Here is a 17934-nt window from a genome sequence, read left to right on the forward strand (position 1 = left end):
TAGCCGTATAACTCGTTTTTTCCTTATGTATTTTCTTCACTCATGATAAGAGACATGATTGTTTGATATTCTCAATAATAAAGTAAAATTTCTGAACATCATTGATTTTATCAGGCTGTTTATGAAATAGCACAATCATATTTCATTTAATGCATTGTAGAATTATTCAATGTGTTTCGTAACCTAAATTTATAGTTAAAATATGTATGTTAAGTAAACAATAAGTTAATATTAACCTTATTAAAATAAGTTGAACAATGCCAAACATTTCAGTAATTTAATAAAAAAATAAAAATTTATTCCTTAAAGGCTCATTACTCATGAGCGTTCTCAATAATTTTTTATTTTGTTTAGATTTTTAAAATAGCTTTTATTGAATTTATTGTAATTAAAGTGTATTTATATTTTCAATTTATTAAGAATACATTTTAATTTACATCTATATTTTGCCAACAGTTGTATTATTACTCATATTTCGAAATATGTTGTGAAATTTACGACGAGGAAAAATTTTTTATTGCCGGTTTATTCAATGAGTATAAATGGACCTTACTTGATTGGGTCTGAGACCTAAAAGATTCCATTATATTATACATGTTTATAACCTTTCATAAAATTATTCGAACTCTCTTTTATGTTGGGTTCCATTTAAATATTGATTATTGGCCTATATTATACCAAACAAAGGTTTATGTTTATTTAACAATCTCATTACAAATACAATAGCTTTGTGAACCAAAAAAAAAATTTTATACAAATTATTTTTTTTCCCTTATTTTACTTCACCCGAGAACTAGATTGTTTTAATTTCTATATTATTTATTGTGTATTGACCATATAGTGTGCTAAACGTCATTAAGTATAAATCAAGAAAACAATACGATGAATTCATAATAAACAGAGATCTTAAATCTTCGATATGAATTCATTTGAACGCAATCTTAAGGACAACGGAAATTAAAAACGAGTAAAGCAATTTAAAAAAAAAAAAGTAATATAAAGTGTTGCCAATGGCAATAATAAATCTGTTATGGGTTTTATTAAAGACTTGCGCTCAGAAAAGAAATCTACGTTTATTATGCATAAGTGAAATTAATGAATTTTGCAACTGGAAATTCATTTCAGAAGTTATTTATTTGTTATAAATTTGTTTTTTTTTTTTCACAAACAGCATATCAATAGCATATTTAATAAATTTTAATAATATTCAACGATACTATTTTGTAGAGAATAAAATATTATTATTTCAATGCGTTATGGTATTATAATTTTTAAAATAATTGAGTATTTTGATAGCGAGATATGATTTTTTTTATATAATTAGGTAAATTAATAAAAAAGATGAAATAATGTCAAGGTCATGTAATGACATATACTTTAACTCTATGTTAATAAACGTAAACAGAAAAATAAACTTTACTCTAATAGAAATCGCACACATACACAAAAGCAATTCACACTACAGAAGCCATAAAAGAATCTATACAAAAAAAGGGTCGTGGCATCGCTGAAGTTGGTGAAATGTAATTTCCAGCGGGCAAGTCGATCGTTTTTCTTGAATATCTCAATTTTCTACGAGCATTCGCGTCAAGGAGACTATTGTTTGACTTTTTCTCTTCCAGTCTTTATATAAATTCGTCACAAATCCTTCCGGGAATACAAGTGTCATTTTAAAAAATATTCAAGTCAATGAATGCAAGTGCCAATCTCGCCGACTTATGCCTTATATTTCACTGTAGCGAACTCGTTTCGTTGATAGAGATTTGCATTTTAAATAGGACGAAATTACTTCTGTTTTTGTTTATGAACATAAAGTATCCATATTAAAAAACAAATATTACTGCTACCCTCTTAGCCTTAGGTGACATCCAATGTTTCACATATAATAAAACAGAGATTTTATCTTCGTGAAATACATTTTTAAGTTTATTGAATATTTTTTTGTTTGTTATTTAAATTATTTATTTTTAAGATTGTCACTTATAAGTTATTATTTTATATTGATCTTCGATGATGATCTGTGAAGGCAGAAGTAAGATAAGAACAGTTCCTGGCTCGCCGCCAGTGTAATCATCTATGGTTGAACCAGTGTTTTTAAAGCTCTGCGTTATTGCTCTTTGCACATTGTATTTACGTGGATTTGATTTAAATGTTAGGTTACTTAAATTATTCCTTAACAATGAAGTGTACCAAAACTTTATTTCACATAATCAACGAAAATATTAAGTAGTAATAAATTATGGCATACTGATGTTACTTGTTACTTTGATGCAGAAAGTGGTTCATAACTAAAACATACAGTAAAGCATACGTGTGAATCCTAGTAAATTTCAATGTTTTAACTTGGCCATGTTAGTGTACTATAAAATTATAAATAAGTTCATAAGAACTGTTTTTAAAGAAGCCTTAACTTTTTTTTCACTAATAAATTATAAAATCTATATAAAATTTGGTTATTCGCGTGTATGAACATCTTCGAAGCTGCTGTAGTGGTAAACAAAAGTATAGATATTTTTGTTTAGTCTTATTATTTTTAGTCATACATCGTTGCAATTAAAGAAATTAGAGACCACGTCATTTTCATTATCTGAAAAATAAGGAAAATATAAAGTTAATATGGCAAGTCAGATTATATGTATTAATCTTACAGGAAAAATTTAACTTGATGTCCAAGAACATTATATAAATAATTTAAACACAATTACTGCTATTAATGTATTCAAAGAAATGGTTAGAAACTGTGTAGACGTGACGTAAAAAGTCTGTTGAGATCTGAAAAATAAATAAATAATTATATAAAGTTTTTAAAGAAAAACATTTTTATACATATATGTATGTACATATATGTGTACACTTTTTTTACCCTCTTTGTGCAAATATATACATATGTTTATGAAAAAAGTTGAGTCTACAAGTAATAAAGGTCTTTAATATGTCCCTTAATTGAATGACGACTAAAAATCTATAACGAATAATAGTATGGATGAGGGTGTTTTACCTTAAAATTATCAATAATAGCAGTTTTCTGTTCTCAATCGATTGGTCTTCCCACGAATTTTCGTAAATAACATTAGCTACGTTTTCTGCCTAAAATAAATAAGTTATTGTGAGACACGAGAAGTAATTATATAGCATTTTGTACTTAAAGATATACATCCGTATTTCAACGGAATTATATGAATATTTTTATAAAAAAAAAACTTATTTCTCTTGAAATTGCTCATAAATTAGACAAAAATAATGTTGTCTTAAAATAACTCACTTCATCATTAAGGAATTGTCCTTGTGCACAACAATAAAAGACGTTTGAGAAGGTTAAAATAGATATAATCAAATTTTTAAAATCTTCTCGTCTCCCATATATCTGTGAATATTAAAATTGCTAATCAGTCAGCTTAAAATAAAAAAAAAAATCACAAAGTAATTAAATTCAACTCACCTTTGCCGTTACGCTATAAAAACATACGGTAGCGCTTGTAAAGATTATATGTATAGCGAAGAGAATGCCATAGGTGTTCCCAATTTTTACGACCAAACTAATGATTAATATGTTTAAATTAAACAACCACACCTTAATAATAATAAAAGGTTGCGAGTGAATGAACGTTCTTACATGCTGTCAAGATTCTACTTTATAAAATTAAAGAATTCTATAAATTAAAAAAATGTGTACATTAATTCTGTTTTATTTTTGACTGCGGTTAAATATATGAATATTATTTTTGAAATAAGTGACAGGCGTTATAATAAAGTGAACGAACCGGTTTAATATAGAATGTCTCTGAATCGCTCGCTTCAGTTTGATGTTCATACCTTCCTCTTTCAATTCTATTATATCTTTGAAGTCTTCTTGCAGCAATACAAATAGAATATTCAATTGTTTGATAGAAACAGTCAGCACTAATAAACTGCAGTTAATAGTATGTGCTAAAATAGATACTGAAAAATATTAAATCAATAGTTTAAATTCTCTTTAAAATTTATAAAACTGATTTGATTAATTCACTTACCCATTAAATAATCAACAAAGTAAAGGGCAATGAATTTCAAAATGTTGTCCTTGTATTCGAACGGTACCCAAAATTGGAAAGGGCTATGGTATGGAACTGTTTTATTGAATATATATTTTTTGACTAGTATCTTTGTTATTGGATAACACATATATACATGTAGATATAATTCAATTAATACGCATATCACTGAAAATATATAAATAAATTTATATTTGTTCTAAAACCATAAGAATTTAACTAAAAATATATCGTAAATCTCATATCAAAATAGCGATCTTTCACTATATCTTACGGTTACAGTGCATTTCTACAATCTTTGCAATTGATATGTTTTAAATCTATGAAATAAACAAAAATTGTATACAAACAATTGCTGGTAAAATTTAGCTTTTTGAGCTCATTTCGCTTATACATTGCGACGCGAGGCTTTAAACTGCTGTCATCCCTCCATTGCTTATCTATGTCCATTACGAAGTCTTTAATTCGATGTTTAATCACACACATATAAATGTACATGATGATACCTAGAACAAAAAAAATTATTGGCAAAGTACACTGGAGCTCATATTTAATTGATTTATTCCTAGCAAAGGAATTTACCTTGAACACAATTGCAACAAAAAGATAAGTCGATTATGGTCTCTAAAAAATCAACACCGCCTAAAAATTGTCTCACCGAATAGATCACATGGGATATGGAAACTGTGAGGTATAATATGAATGAGAAAATGTATAAGTTGTTGAATTTTGATATAAATATATTTTTGTCATCGAACAAGTTGATTCCTGTTAGCATAAAATATTTTAATACTGTTGCATATGATTTATGTAAATCAGCCTGAATCATGTCAGCCATATCCGCCATGTTAGTGAAATAAGTTGTGTTGTGTAACTTGAATAAAAATGTAGAGTGGTCTTTTATAGTTTTGCAATAGTTCCTTGAATTATATATGTGGTAATTCAGTACGTCAATAAGAACGAACGTTATTTTAATTTACATTACATTTAATAGGTGGAATTCTGAGGAATATTAACTTGTCGAATTCACATTTTATGTATGTTTTATGTTTCGATTATTATTTTAAAATAAAACTGTTCTAGTTTAATAGAATACAAATAAAATAACATACACTAATGTGTTACGTACGCGCTACATATTATAAAATAAATGAACATCGCCGGGGTAACATCGTTGTATAGATAAAATATCATATAACAAGTGACGCCGCTGACTCCGCGGAACCAACACCAAGCCGTGTGAACCAGAAGATTCCTGATACCACACAAGCTATGGAATGGCATTGCTATCCTAACATCGGGGCAATCATGTAGTCCTAGGTATAGGTTATAAGTTTTAATATGTAATTTTTTATTATAATATACATATAAGTAAGTTTCGTAGTTTTCCTGGAACCTCCGGTTGCCACCTTATATAATTAATGTATAATTTGCGCTTAATGAAATAAATATATTTGTCGGCTCTGTATTGACTTTTAAGACTGTTTGTGACGAAACTTGATGTGGGAATAATGCAATCTCTGTAGAAATATTTACATATCTGCGTCTTGCTGACTTATTATACTTATTATTAACGACTGCTGTTCCTTCAGGAAACATTCAGATATATATTATATTCCGACATATAGCCCGTTATATTTAACGGACTATATGTCACAATCACAAATTATCTAATAAAATGTCCTGATACCTATCAAGAACTAAATGAAATTTATTTTTCTATCTTCATAGAAAATGTAATTTTTTTCAAATATTTACACTTATTTAAACAAAATATTTTGTGTAATAAAACCTTCGGGTCTCTTTCCTATGTAATGACCATATAAAACAGTGAGGTGTTTGCAATTTACAGCTAAATATACACTTTACGTTTTGTCATCGAGTTCGACATGTGCATGTCTCCCACAAAACTATTAATCTTGTTCTATCATAAACCATCAGCAATCGCACTTTATTTAAACATATTATTTAGTTATGTTATGTATTTCTCCTTATCTTACATACAAGATATTTAATAATATCACATATTATACTAGTAATATTTTGTTTTGATTTGGTTTTAATAGCGCGACGAAGTTTGTGTGATGTCTGACAAAAGATCGGGTTTTATGATTCGTTAGATGAATTACAGAACTGAAAAACAAGACCCCTTTTCATATTTTCGCTTATGTTTTGAGAGTGATTCTAGTGAGAATATCTCTGGCCCTAAATCTAAGGGTATCCACACCAGACCGTAGTCACTTTCAGGTGACCTGACTCTTTTATTTCAATTTTTTCTGACTTTTATTATACTTTTTAACCATGCTAAGTCGCAAAATAACTGAAATGTCGGGAGTATTCAGTTTTAAAAATAATAATAAAACGCGATATAATCCGAAAATATTAGTTTCATTCAATTGAATACTCGCGAAAGTCTTAGATGTCATTATGTTAATGAAAGCGAATATGAGAAAATACTGAAACCGTTTGGGAGTCGCACATATATAAGATAAAGTATAAACCATATAATTCACGAAAGCATCTATAGATAAAAATGCATTTTATAATCACGGAAACAATTTTTATTTTAACTTTTCCATTTTTTGTGGATTTTTCTTTCTACAAACGTGTCAAAAAGCGGTCAAGTATCTAACAAAGCCTCCTTTTCACTACACGTGTTTTAAGATGTCCTGAAATAAATAATAATTTAACTAAAATAGGGTGAATTAATAGGGTTGCCCTATTTATAATAAGTTGTTTTTTTTACAATTGCTTACCTGAAAAAAAAGTAAGTATTAGTTAATCATAGTCACTTATCATTTTATAACATTATTTTCAGACGTGTACATGAAATTTCTATAAGGAGGAATAAAAACTATGCATATTTTATGTCTCCATATAATTTTTTTAAAAAGACAACTTATGCCTTCACAAATAAAATGTGTTTTAATAACTGATTGGTTTTTATTGTTTTTATAAAATGTGGTGAAATTTTAAGCTTTATTGACTGGTGTATCTTGTTATTGTTAATGAATTAAATTTAAACGATTTTCCAATCTGTTTGAGCTAATTTCAATAAATTTTTTTGGAAGTTATTTATGACATACGCAAAAAACATTAACAGGTAATTACCTAATATAATGTTCGTGTATCTTCCGAGCAATCTTCTTTCATGTGATTGCAATAATGTCAGCAGTAACTAGAAGCAATATGAGTGTTAATCAGGGGCCGTATCGAATATTCCTAATGGACTGCAAAAGTGCTGTAATCAAAAGAGGACGCTTAAGCAGTAACTATACTGTAGTTTGACTATAGTCTTAAAAGATGAAACCATAATTTATAAATCTTTCGTATACCTTTTATCTTTTATGTTTCATCTATCATTCTTTCTTTAAGTTAAAAAAATCGTTCAGATAGCTGATATTGTGTTTTTTAAATCAGTGTTAGACATAAAAAATTTACGTACCAGCGTTATCCCAACTATCTATATTTAAATCATTTTTAAGACCTTCAGTATCATGGGTCATGATCATATGAATTAGTTTATTCTTGGCCTATTTTATTACATAGTCGTGGTAGCCTGGAGGTTAAAGGCCCGCCTCTCATACGTAAGGGCGTGGGTTCGAAACCTGGAAAGCACCAATGTGATCTTTTCCGAGTCATATGTACTTTCTAAGAGTATTTAGACACCACTGACGGATGGTGAAGGAAAACATCGTGAGGAAACCTGGTCTTATAATTTCAAATTATAAGATTGAAATTGCCAACCCGTCTTGAGCAAGCGGGGTTGATTAATGCTCTAACCTTCTCCATGTGAGAAGAGGCCTTTGCTCAGCAGTGGGTCTGATAAGCTGATGATGATGATTCTTGGCCAACATAGTATTCTCTAACTTTAAAGTTGGATCATAGTTGTTATATCATATATAAATTTTTAATTGGAAACGAGTCCATAGCTATCAAACCATTTAAAAAATGAATTAGAATGGGTAAGGTTATATAAATATATGATAATTTGTGTTTTGTATCCCTATATGAATATTTTGTTAAATTTGTTACGTACATTATAACATGGTATAACACTGCTATTATATTTCTCATTTTATGTTTTATACTGATGGAAGCCGCTTTTCTGTTAAAACAGAGGGTTGCTAACATTTACTATTAGCATAACCTATAAGCAAATAATAATGCATGAATCTCAATTAAATAATACAGATAAAACCCTAGTCTTGTTTTTATCAGCATGCTTCTAGTACTCCAATCTCAGGTTGTTACAATTGAGTCGTTTACACCACCTCACTTTATTTAAATTGGTTAGTTGCTTGTCAGCAATCATATCTACACTTGTTTTGGCAGACCCCCATCCTTGAGTTTTCTTGCAGTAGAACTATATGTACACAGTACAAGTGATATTTAAAGTTATTTTCGAATATTTGCAATTTATATTTAGAACTTAACGTGGGTTATGCGTGAGTTGTATACCTTAAAAACTTTTTTACAGTTGCAACTTTACTGGATCTTCTTCTACATTAATAATAAAGGAAAATTTAAAGTGTTTATGACAATAAACGATACTGTTGTGACTGTGAATAAAAATAAACTCTTGATTACCCATATAATGTCATTAACAAAATCTTTTACAACGTATATGTTCAATATGATTTAAGAGATATAATAAAAATAAGCAATTAATTAAAAAAATGTGCAGATAAAACCTTCTTAGTAAATAAATTACTTGAATGGCTTAAGCGATGTAACAGATTTTAATCAAGTTGCGACTTCTTTCATACTTTATAAAAGTAAAGTAGAAGTTTCTCTAAAGCTTTTCTTTGTGCCTCATTCAGTAATGCATCATGTTGTTTATTTTTATTTTAATAAAGAAATATATCTCCTAAGTGGTTGCTTTCATCTTTGTTTTTAATTTCGTAACATCATATTGTATACGATTGAAATTTTATATTGTTTTTACTAATGACATTTTAAGCTTTCATTGTTATAATTTTTATACAACTGCTGATAAATCTAAAAATATTTTTTGTATAAGTGTATCTCTATATATATATTTATATATGTACATGTATGTTTAATGTTCACGACTCCGGTTTCTAAGTGTAACAATAATCCATCAATCACCAAAAATGGGTTCATTTAGGACTTTTCCTTAACCATGTGTCCGTTCGTTTTTCTTCCAGTCTGTCAAGATATTTTTATTAAAAACAGCTTGGAGTACTTGCCATGAAATGAAACTCAATTACTTTCTGTCTGATTCCTTTTGGATAAGTTGGAAAATGAAAATTGTAGCTTAAAGCAATCAGAAGACGCCACTGCTAATACCCGCAAGGAAATCAAAATCCATGGAAAGCTTCTCGTGGTTATACATTTATGAAATTCTGTTAAAAAGTATTATTAGGAAGAATATTTAAAATAAATTTAATCATATTAATTTATTGTTAAATGATGAAACAATATTCCGTTCCTGATTATGAAATTATTTGGCAGTTACCGGTAACGCATAGATAGAATCCATTTTCATCTTTTAATACAGTTATTTTTATTTAAAAAAATCTATATCATCATTTTCTTAAAATGATAAATGAAAAAATACAAAATTTAAATAATTCCTTAGTTAGCAGAAAAGGAAGCAGTTTTTAAAAGATAGTTTTGCTTTGAGCACCTAACGCTCAGATGGAATGACAGCCAAGGATTATCGAGTCCTAATATTAAAAAATAATTATAAATTAAAATGAGTATTCTATTTTTGAACATTCTCTATGTAATATAAACGATATTATTTAAGTACATAACAATTTATAGAGTTTAAAAACAAATTAAGATCATTTTTACTAGTAATTGAAGTTTTAAATATATGATGAGGACATTTATAATAATATTCATAGTTATTATAAGTCCATATTGAATATAAAAATCTAACTCAATATGATCCTATATCATTTAAAACATAACCAACTGTCTTGCTGCATCGTTATGAATGTTAGTAAAGATATACAGATTAAATTAAGCTTTTTTGGTCGTTATGATTAATGCGAGCATGTAACAATATAAAGTAATATTTTTAAGTATTTCTTCATAAACTTAAGAGTTTTCATGTTTAATTTAAATTTTAATCACGTTCATATTATTCAGAAGTTGATTACTTTTCGATGAAATATATTCTCATTAAAAATAGCGTTAACTTGTGTTTACGTTGCGGTTTTCCGATAAATTGTGACAATATAAAACTCAATTGAGCTGGTTTTTCAGAATTTTTTTACTGAATAGAGCTACCCAAATAAATTTACAATATTAACGAGTTACATACTAGGTAAAACATACTAAGATTTTGGATGGATAGAGTTAGCTCTTCATAATGATAGGTTCTTGAGAATTACTCTATCCAATAGTGCTAAATTGGTATGGAAACTACTCCAAGAGAAAATACTCTTTATAGTTTGAGACGTCTCTTTACTATGAACATTATAGAAGGATTTTATGAATTTGACATTTTAGAGTGGATGCAAGCACTAAGGGTGCTCATAGAACTTCTTGAAAGTAACGCCTTAGGAACAAAAATACTAACATAATTATGTAATTACAAAAAATTATAGTAAATAACTTTTTTATGCTATACTATAAAATACAGTATTGAATCTGACTATGTTGGGAATAAACATCTTTTACAAAAACAAAGGACCACCGACAAAAGAAAAAATGATGATAGTTTTTATTAAACCTTTGAAACGAGTTTCTTAAAATATTTTAAATGTATGAACATAAGTACTTTCAACACTTTTTCTTGAGGGATTTTATTTTTAAATGAGAGAATTGTAATCGGATTACTCGAGAAAGAGAGAATTGAAATCGGACTATAAATAGAGAGTTATGCGTGGTCAAACATAAGAATCCTTAAGTAAACAATAAATAATCTTTTGTTTTCCTAACTTTGGGGTTGGACACTCTTTCCAAAATTTATATGAGACAAATTTAGAAATATATAATTTAAATAAAATTAAAATCAAAATTACAATCCTTAAAGAAAGCGATGAATGAATGATGGCTTACTCCATTATTTCGTCAGTTAAATAATAAGAAATGAAATAATAAATCATAATAAAAATCAGTTCCCTCGTATAATAGCATTATATTACTTAAAGAAAAACTTATAAGTGTCTAAAAATCTTAAAGGTACCATGCATAAGGTAAGGTATTAGAAATCCATTATTTAAATTATATATATATGATGTATATGTTAAAGATGGCAAACGAGCAGACGGTCTACTTGATAGGCAGTAGCTACCGTCACCCAAGGAGATCCGCAACGGAGATGCGTAGCCAACCTTGGTTTTTTAGGATTAGGCGAGGATGAGAATAAGGGAATGGCAGGAAAAGATGGGAATAGGCAAACGGCTCTCTCACTCATCGGACGAAACGCAGCTATTAGAGGATACTTCACGCCGATCTTCTGTAAGAGGGTGGTACTTCCCTGGTCGAGCCAGCCCATGTTCGATCTATAGTTACATGACTATAGTTAGGCTCTACCACCTACAAAAAAAATAATATTATCTTTATTTTCATGGTAAAATAATATCTTAAAGGTATTTTGTACGTTTTTAACTTACTGTCTTTTTCGAAAAATATCTTCTACATATTAATTTTTACATATTAATTATTACGATCAGAAAAACCAACAGAAAGTTATGTTTCGAATATTCAATAATAAATATTTAGAACTTTTTTGTGAGGTTAAAGAAAAGTAGAATGTGTAATAAAATTTTATTTATATAGATGCAGTACATCTGCAGCGCAGTTTTTGTTTGTTTTTTACAGATAAGAAAATTCTATAAATTAAAAAATTATTGTTTGTTTACTAAAATTAAATGTGCTTTTCAAAATTTTTAAATGACATATTTTCATAAATGATCGAAGTTATTATATTTATGGGCACCCAAAATCGTTGGCCGTTTGTCTTATGATTCCACTAAAACAAACACGTTTCTGATGTTGACTAAGAACGAAATATCTTCAGTATCGTGTTAGCATTTAGGAATGGATGTTGTGACCTAGTTTCTTGCTAGCGAAGACATTTTGTCAATGTCAAATCAGACAGGGTTAAATGAGGAAAAAATATACTATTGAAAAAAAGAACAAAGAAAATGATTAATAGTTACAGTAAGCGATTATTCTTAAACTTTATAAATAAATAAAATTTATTGTCTCCGTTTGTGTGTTCCGGCTAATCTCTGAGACAACTGGAGCAATTCTTTGTACTTACACTGACCGATGAAATCAGGATGAAATAAGGTTACCTTTATTTAAATAAAATTTATGTTCTTACTATTTACATTAAAATGAGGTTTTTCGCGCGGACCAAGTTCCAGCTGCAATTAATTCACATATAAAATTGTAATTAAACAAGAATTCTCATTAATATAACGCTTATATTTCTTACATTGGTTGAGAAGGAATACGTTTTGGAAATATCAAATAATTTTTAACAAATACTTTTTTAAAAACAGGTCGCTCATTCAATTATAACTTTTAAATGTTCGCTTTTATTTCGGAGTTGTTTTAACTTTTGTGTAAACAGTTTTACGGTTTAAATTTAAGAGAGAGCAGCAAGCATATAGTTAATTACAAGTGGGCCGTCGGCTGTATTTCCTTTTTCTAAAGAATAACATCGAATATTATTTATATATACTACATGAATCAGACGGCTGCACTCCTACTGTTTTATTGGTCATAAATCGTTGCGATGATATAATAAGGGACGAGGTTTAGGTTCTTTTCGGTATCTTTAATATATCACAATATTTATTACAGTCTCATGAACTCACGTTTGTATACGTATTTGTTAATTGTTCACTGAATTTTGAACTAAGAGAATAAGATACTTAAAATAAAATGTATAATTTTTGTTGCGTCATGTTTATGTTGTTTAAACTTTAGCGTAGATAGAACGAAATAATATTTTTTTATTGTGGTCTTATTTGACAGCTTTAATATTTAAAACCAAGATAAAAATATAGTTCAGATATAGAATATAGACCAAATTTAGTAGCAGTTAACGTTAAGTTGAAGTTAAGTTAATTTGTACAAAATATATAGTTTATTATAAAAAAAACACTATTCTGATTTTTTATTTTTTATTTTTCTAATAGAATCAAAACATATAATAAAAAAATTCCTCGCCGCGTCTGTATGTCTGTCTGTTCGTGATAAACGGAAAAACTACTGCACTGATTAACATACAATTATCACCACTCGATAGCGTGTTTCTTGAGGAAGGTTTTAGTATATAATTTTTCAAGTTATGAGATCTAAGATTTTCGCGGTATTCATTTAAATGAAACTAGTATTATTCGGATTTACTACGCGGATTTTATTATTTAAAAACTACATAATCCCGAAGTTTCGGTTAGTTTGCAGCAACCGTGATCACGGGCAGACGAGGTGTCACACCTCGTCTGCCCGTGATCGTCGTGAAACGTCGGGATTATGTAGTTTTTAAATAATAAAATCCGCGTAGTAAATCCGAATAATACTAGTTTCATTTAAATTTTTTAAGTTTTTCTATTTACTTGAGTGTATATTAACGATATTTGTTGAAGGTGACGGAAAAACATGAGCCATCTCACAGCTTTTAACGAAAACGCTGCCTAAAGTCTTTGAGATATAACAAAATAATATATGGTGGAATATTGTATCTTATATAGGTTAACAGAAAACTCCAGGATAGTATATATCTATACCTTAAGGATCACATACTATATCTATTTAACAACATTTAAAAATTGGCATTCCTAAAGCGTCTATTGGAAAGTTATTTACATAAATATGGTATTAATTCTTATCAAAATAAATTACTTCGTTTTCAAGCCTACATTAATATCTGTAAATTACTTTTAAATCATGTTAATCGGGCGTACCGTTCGAAAGTTATCATAATATAAGTTTAATAATTCTTAAATTTTATATTTTTTGTAAAGAGCCCGTGCGTAGCCGGGGCTGGTATCTAGTTTTTATATATAAAACGTTTTTATAATGTTACATTTCACATCACAGAGTAATCTGCAGGTTCGCATTAGTAATTTCACACATATCCTAAAATTCCTTAATAACATTTACGAAATAATAATAATAATTTAAAAAATTACAGGAAAATGTGTCTGTCGCTGTATATGTACGTCTGTGAGAGTATGGCAAATGCTATGAAATAATTTGATTTTTCTATATGAAGGGTTTTAATGAGAAAATATTAATTAAATTTAGGTGAGTATTATTATTGAAAGCACCCATTGGTACTTTGAAATTTAAATATCTATCTGATAATATTCCGTTGTATTGTCCGCCAGAGTTTGGAGTAGCTGAGATAGTATCTTTACAAGGTGTTCTTAAGCATCTATGGACTTCGTAATCTTGATAGCGATACTCTAAGGGGCTGGTTATTTCAATGTTACTATAATCAATACAAACCTGTGACTAATATACACATTTTGCAGATGTATGATGTAAATTAATACTATATAGGGAAATATAAATATCACTTATGAATTTTAACGTAACTTTGCTTATGTTTAATTTCTATTTACATAAAAAATATAAACATGTAAATAGTTTATAAGACAGTGTAATGTATATTATAGATTAACTTTTTTTATTTATTAGATATAATAACAAATGTTACCAAATACAGAAGTATTTGCTTTCTTAAATGTGGTTTTTCTAAGTTGTATTTTTACAAGGTAATTATTACAATGTACACGTCATGTACATGTCTGGTCGGAGGTTATAAAGACATCTTTATAACCTCATTTTCCAGACATGTACATACATGGTATTGAAAAAGAAAATTCTATATGTGACTTGATAAAAATCTAACAAAATGGTTTTAATAACATATTAATTGATTTTTATTTTTATATTGATTAGGGACTAACTAATGACGTTTTAGTCGAATATTATCTTTGGATATTTAGAAAGTATTATATTCATAGCTTTAAGTATCGTATAAGTGAAAGGAAGTTGTATCGATGATAGAACTCGAATAATGATAAAAAAACAATAAACCAAACTAATTTTTTGAAATTTAAATTGGTTATTATTATTTATTTCTTATTTCATTTACGTTTTAATTTCCAATGAATAACTTTAAATGCACGTGTAATTTAAATTCATCTGAAGCTAATGTGTACCTTTCTTTGTTAACAGTCTGAAATTTAAACGAAGTTAGTTCTAGCCATTTGATCCGAAACCGTTGTCGGCAAGATTGTTTTATTGCTGGCTATAATATATATGAAGTATAAAAATATCATATGATCAATAATTTCGGCTTGATTTCTAATCAAATTATTCGTACATTTACAAGCATTTTTTTTAAATAGTCAACCGTAATTAAAATCGTCTTTAACGGAATCGACGATTATTTAAATGAATTAAATTACAATCATAAACAATCGATCCCTCGTATGCTGTACTTTAAAATTAAAATTTTATATATTTTTTTAATATACTAACAAAAGACTTTGCTAGTGAATAACTTCGTAAGCCTTGTCGTAAATCCTATTTGAAGTTTTAAAACCCCACGGTCTAGTCACTAGTAAGCTTGTTTAAGATCTTAGGTTTATGAAAATCGTTTCAACAAAATCAATTGTTAATCGTATAACATACTTACAAATAAGAAATTTTTTATCAACAACATAACAATAATATTGCAAGGCTAAAGCTAAATTGCGGAGAACAAAACCGCTAAAACGATCGCGTTACCGAATAAACAATAAATGTTCAGATTTACAACGTAATAAACGCGTTGATTGCTTTTCTCATTTTATTGACCTATCAATAGCAATAGATATTTACGAAACTGATCTACAATAACAATAAGCTAATATTCATTCGTTCCTCTTAATTGCAATACATTAATATATTTTTATCCTTCCTTACTTCTTAAACAAATTCTCATAAAGTATTTTACTTGGAATTATTATAAATATAGGCATCTATTAAGGCGGATTGTTTTAGTGCTCGACGTTCCTATCTAATTTATATAATTTAATGGAGAAAACGTGTTTGAACCTATCTTTATAAAATGTTTAGTATTTTTTTTATTTATAATATAAACATTAATATTAAAAGTTATCGTATCATCGCCTGGTCTGTTGCCATTTTATAATAATGATTGTCAGAGACTGATTAATTAAAATAACATGAAGGTGGTACTGTCCACGCATGTTTCCATAATTGATTTCGAATCCAATTTGTTGAGACTCCAAACCGTTAACAATTAAGGAATACAGTAATACATACTTAGATATTGACAATATTTTTATATATATTATATATATATATTATTTAAAAAAAACTTAAGTTTAAAATGGGAAACTAAACGCTTAGCAAAAATTTAAACAAATATTATGAAACGTAAGACGTTACTGACTTTACGCTAAGACCTTTTCCCCGTAGAAATTAAGAAATTTTATGTCATTTCTTTCCTAACATTTTGATTATTCGAGTTATCTGGTTTTGTAAGTGGTAGAGTCTAGCTGTGGTCAAGTTACTGTAGCTCGAACATGAGCTGGCTCGACCGGGGAAGCACCACTCTCTCACAGAAAATCGGCTTGAAGTAGTCTTTAATGGCTGTGTTTCATCCGGTGAGTGAAAGAGCCAGTTGCTCTTTCTTTTTCCCACCCTTTCCTACCCCTTCACGTTTCCCTCCCTTTCCCACCTTTTCCTCTCCGTCTTCCTCAATCAGGGGTGGCAGCGCATCCGCAAAACTGTGTTGTGGATGTCTATGGGCGACGGCTCTGCCTTCATCAGGTAGGCCGTCTGCTCGGTTGCCACCTTTAGCATAAAAAATATATATATCTAGTAGGTTTAGTTAAAAGTGATAAGTTTTAGTTATACAACGTTTAATATATTATACGTCTGAGTAGTTTTCGTAGTTTTCCTGGAATCTCAGTCTGATCGTGATCGTCTGACCGTTACATAACCAAAAGTTAAAAATAGCTAATTAAATACGAACCTTTGAAGGAAAACTTCATCATAGAATATTAATGACAAAGTTGATTAAACTTGTTATGGTTTAGAAAACTATTTTATTGTTAAGTTTCTTATGTTAATTATTAAAACAAACACATATTATGCATAGAGTTAAATAATTTTATACTTTATATACTTATATATAAATATCAGGCATTTAACCAACGACGGCTAGAAATATTAGACGTCATAACATAATATTTTCTTCATTGCTGCAATGCATAAGCAGTTCAAGAGATTAATTAAAGTTTGTATAAATCAGAAACATGATAATGTTTTGACCTATTTACCCTCCAGCATACCATAAGACTAAATAAAACTCTCAATTCCAATAACAAACATAAAAGAAATTAAACAGCAGAAAAAATACTCATAAAATTTCTTCCGTATTTTTATGTTTAAAAGATTTAAAAACCTCTACTGATTTTTTTGTAGTTTAATTATAACATTTATATTATTGGATTTCAGCACAAATAAACGTTTTATGTCCGAAAACCCGTCACAAATTACAAACTAATCATGACCTACCAATAATGGCGCCTGAAAGAGGTGAATATTCCCAATCTCATCGCCACGTTACGCTTAGCCAGTAACTGCCAGTCGCCAATTAGTTTTACTGCCCTTGTGCTGCTATAACTATTTCGTGAGAATTATCTATCGGGCAACAATACTATAAAAATCTGTGGTAAGACCTTCTACAGTTCGATTTAAAAGGAACTTTATGCTAGGTTTTCTATTGATTAAATAAAATTGTTTGTACATGAAAAAATTTTAACGAATTTGGTGGAAATATTTTAATATTTTAAGCAAAAAGAAATACATAAATAACGTTAATAAGATTTTAATGACTTATTATACCGTAATATAACTGTATTGCCAAGTCTTGGTTTTG

At 28.5% G+C, this 17934-nt stretch overlaps 1 protein-coding gene across 1 annotated transcript; it reads right to left on the minus strand.

Moving 5' to 3' along the window:
- Nucleotides 1–2180: 2180 nt before the first annotated feature.
- LOC116768483 (putative odorant receptor 85d) lies at nt 2181–4870 on the minus strand. The gene is made up of 9 exons (XM_061526182.1): nt 4614–4870; nt 4382–4537; nt 4011–4199; nt 3762–3939; nt 3440–3536; nt 3263–3364; nt 2999–3087; nt 2706–2772; nt 2181–2587 (listed from the first exon to the last, which is right to left on the minus strand). The coding sequence occupies exons 1-9, from the start codon at nt 4867–4869 to the stop codon at nt 2534–2536; spliced, it is 1188 nt and encodes a 395-aa protein (XP_061382166.1). The 5' UTR covers nt 4870; the 3' UTR covers nt 2181–2533.
- Between the last annotated feature and the right edge of the window lie 13064 nt (nt 4871–17934).

This window comes from Danaus plexippus, chromosome 4, assembly GCF_018135715.1.
Source record: "Danaus plexippus chromosome 4, MEX_DaPlex, whole genome shotgun sequence".
In the NCBI taxonomy this organism is placed as follows: Eukaryota; Metazoa; Arthropoda; class Insecta; order Lepidoptera; family Nymphalidae; genus Danaus; species Danaus plexippus.

Bases quoted from the DNA above. Each gene is read 5' to 3' on its own strand.
- LOC116768483 (XM_061526182.1), bottom strand. From the start codon at position 4,869: ATGGCTGACATGATTCAGGCTGATTTACATAAATCATATGCAACAGTA. The intron at 3,940-4,010 runs GTAAGTGAATTA...AATATTTTTCAG, and splicing joins CTTTGTTGATTATTTAATGG to TATCTATTTTAGCACATACT. The intron at 2,588-2,705 runs GTAATTGTGTTT...CTTATTTTTCAG, and splicing joins CTTTGAATACATTAATAGCA to ATAATGAAAATGACGTGGTC.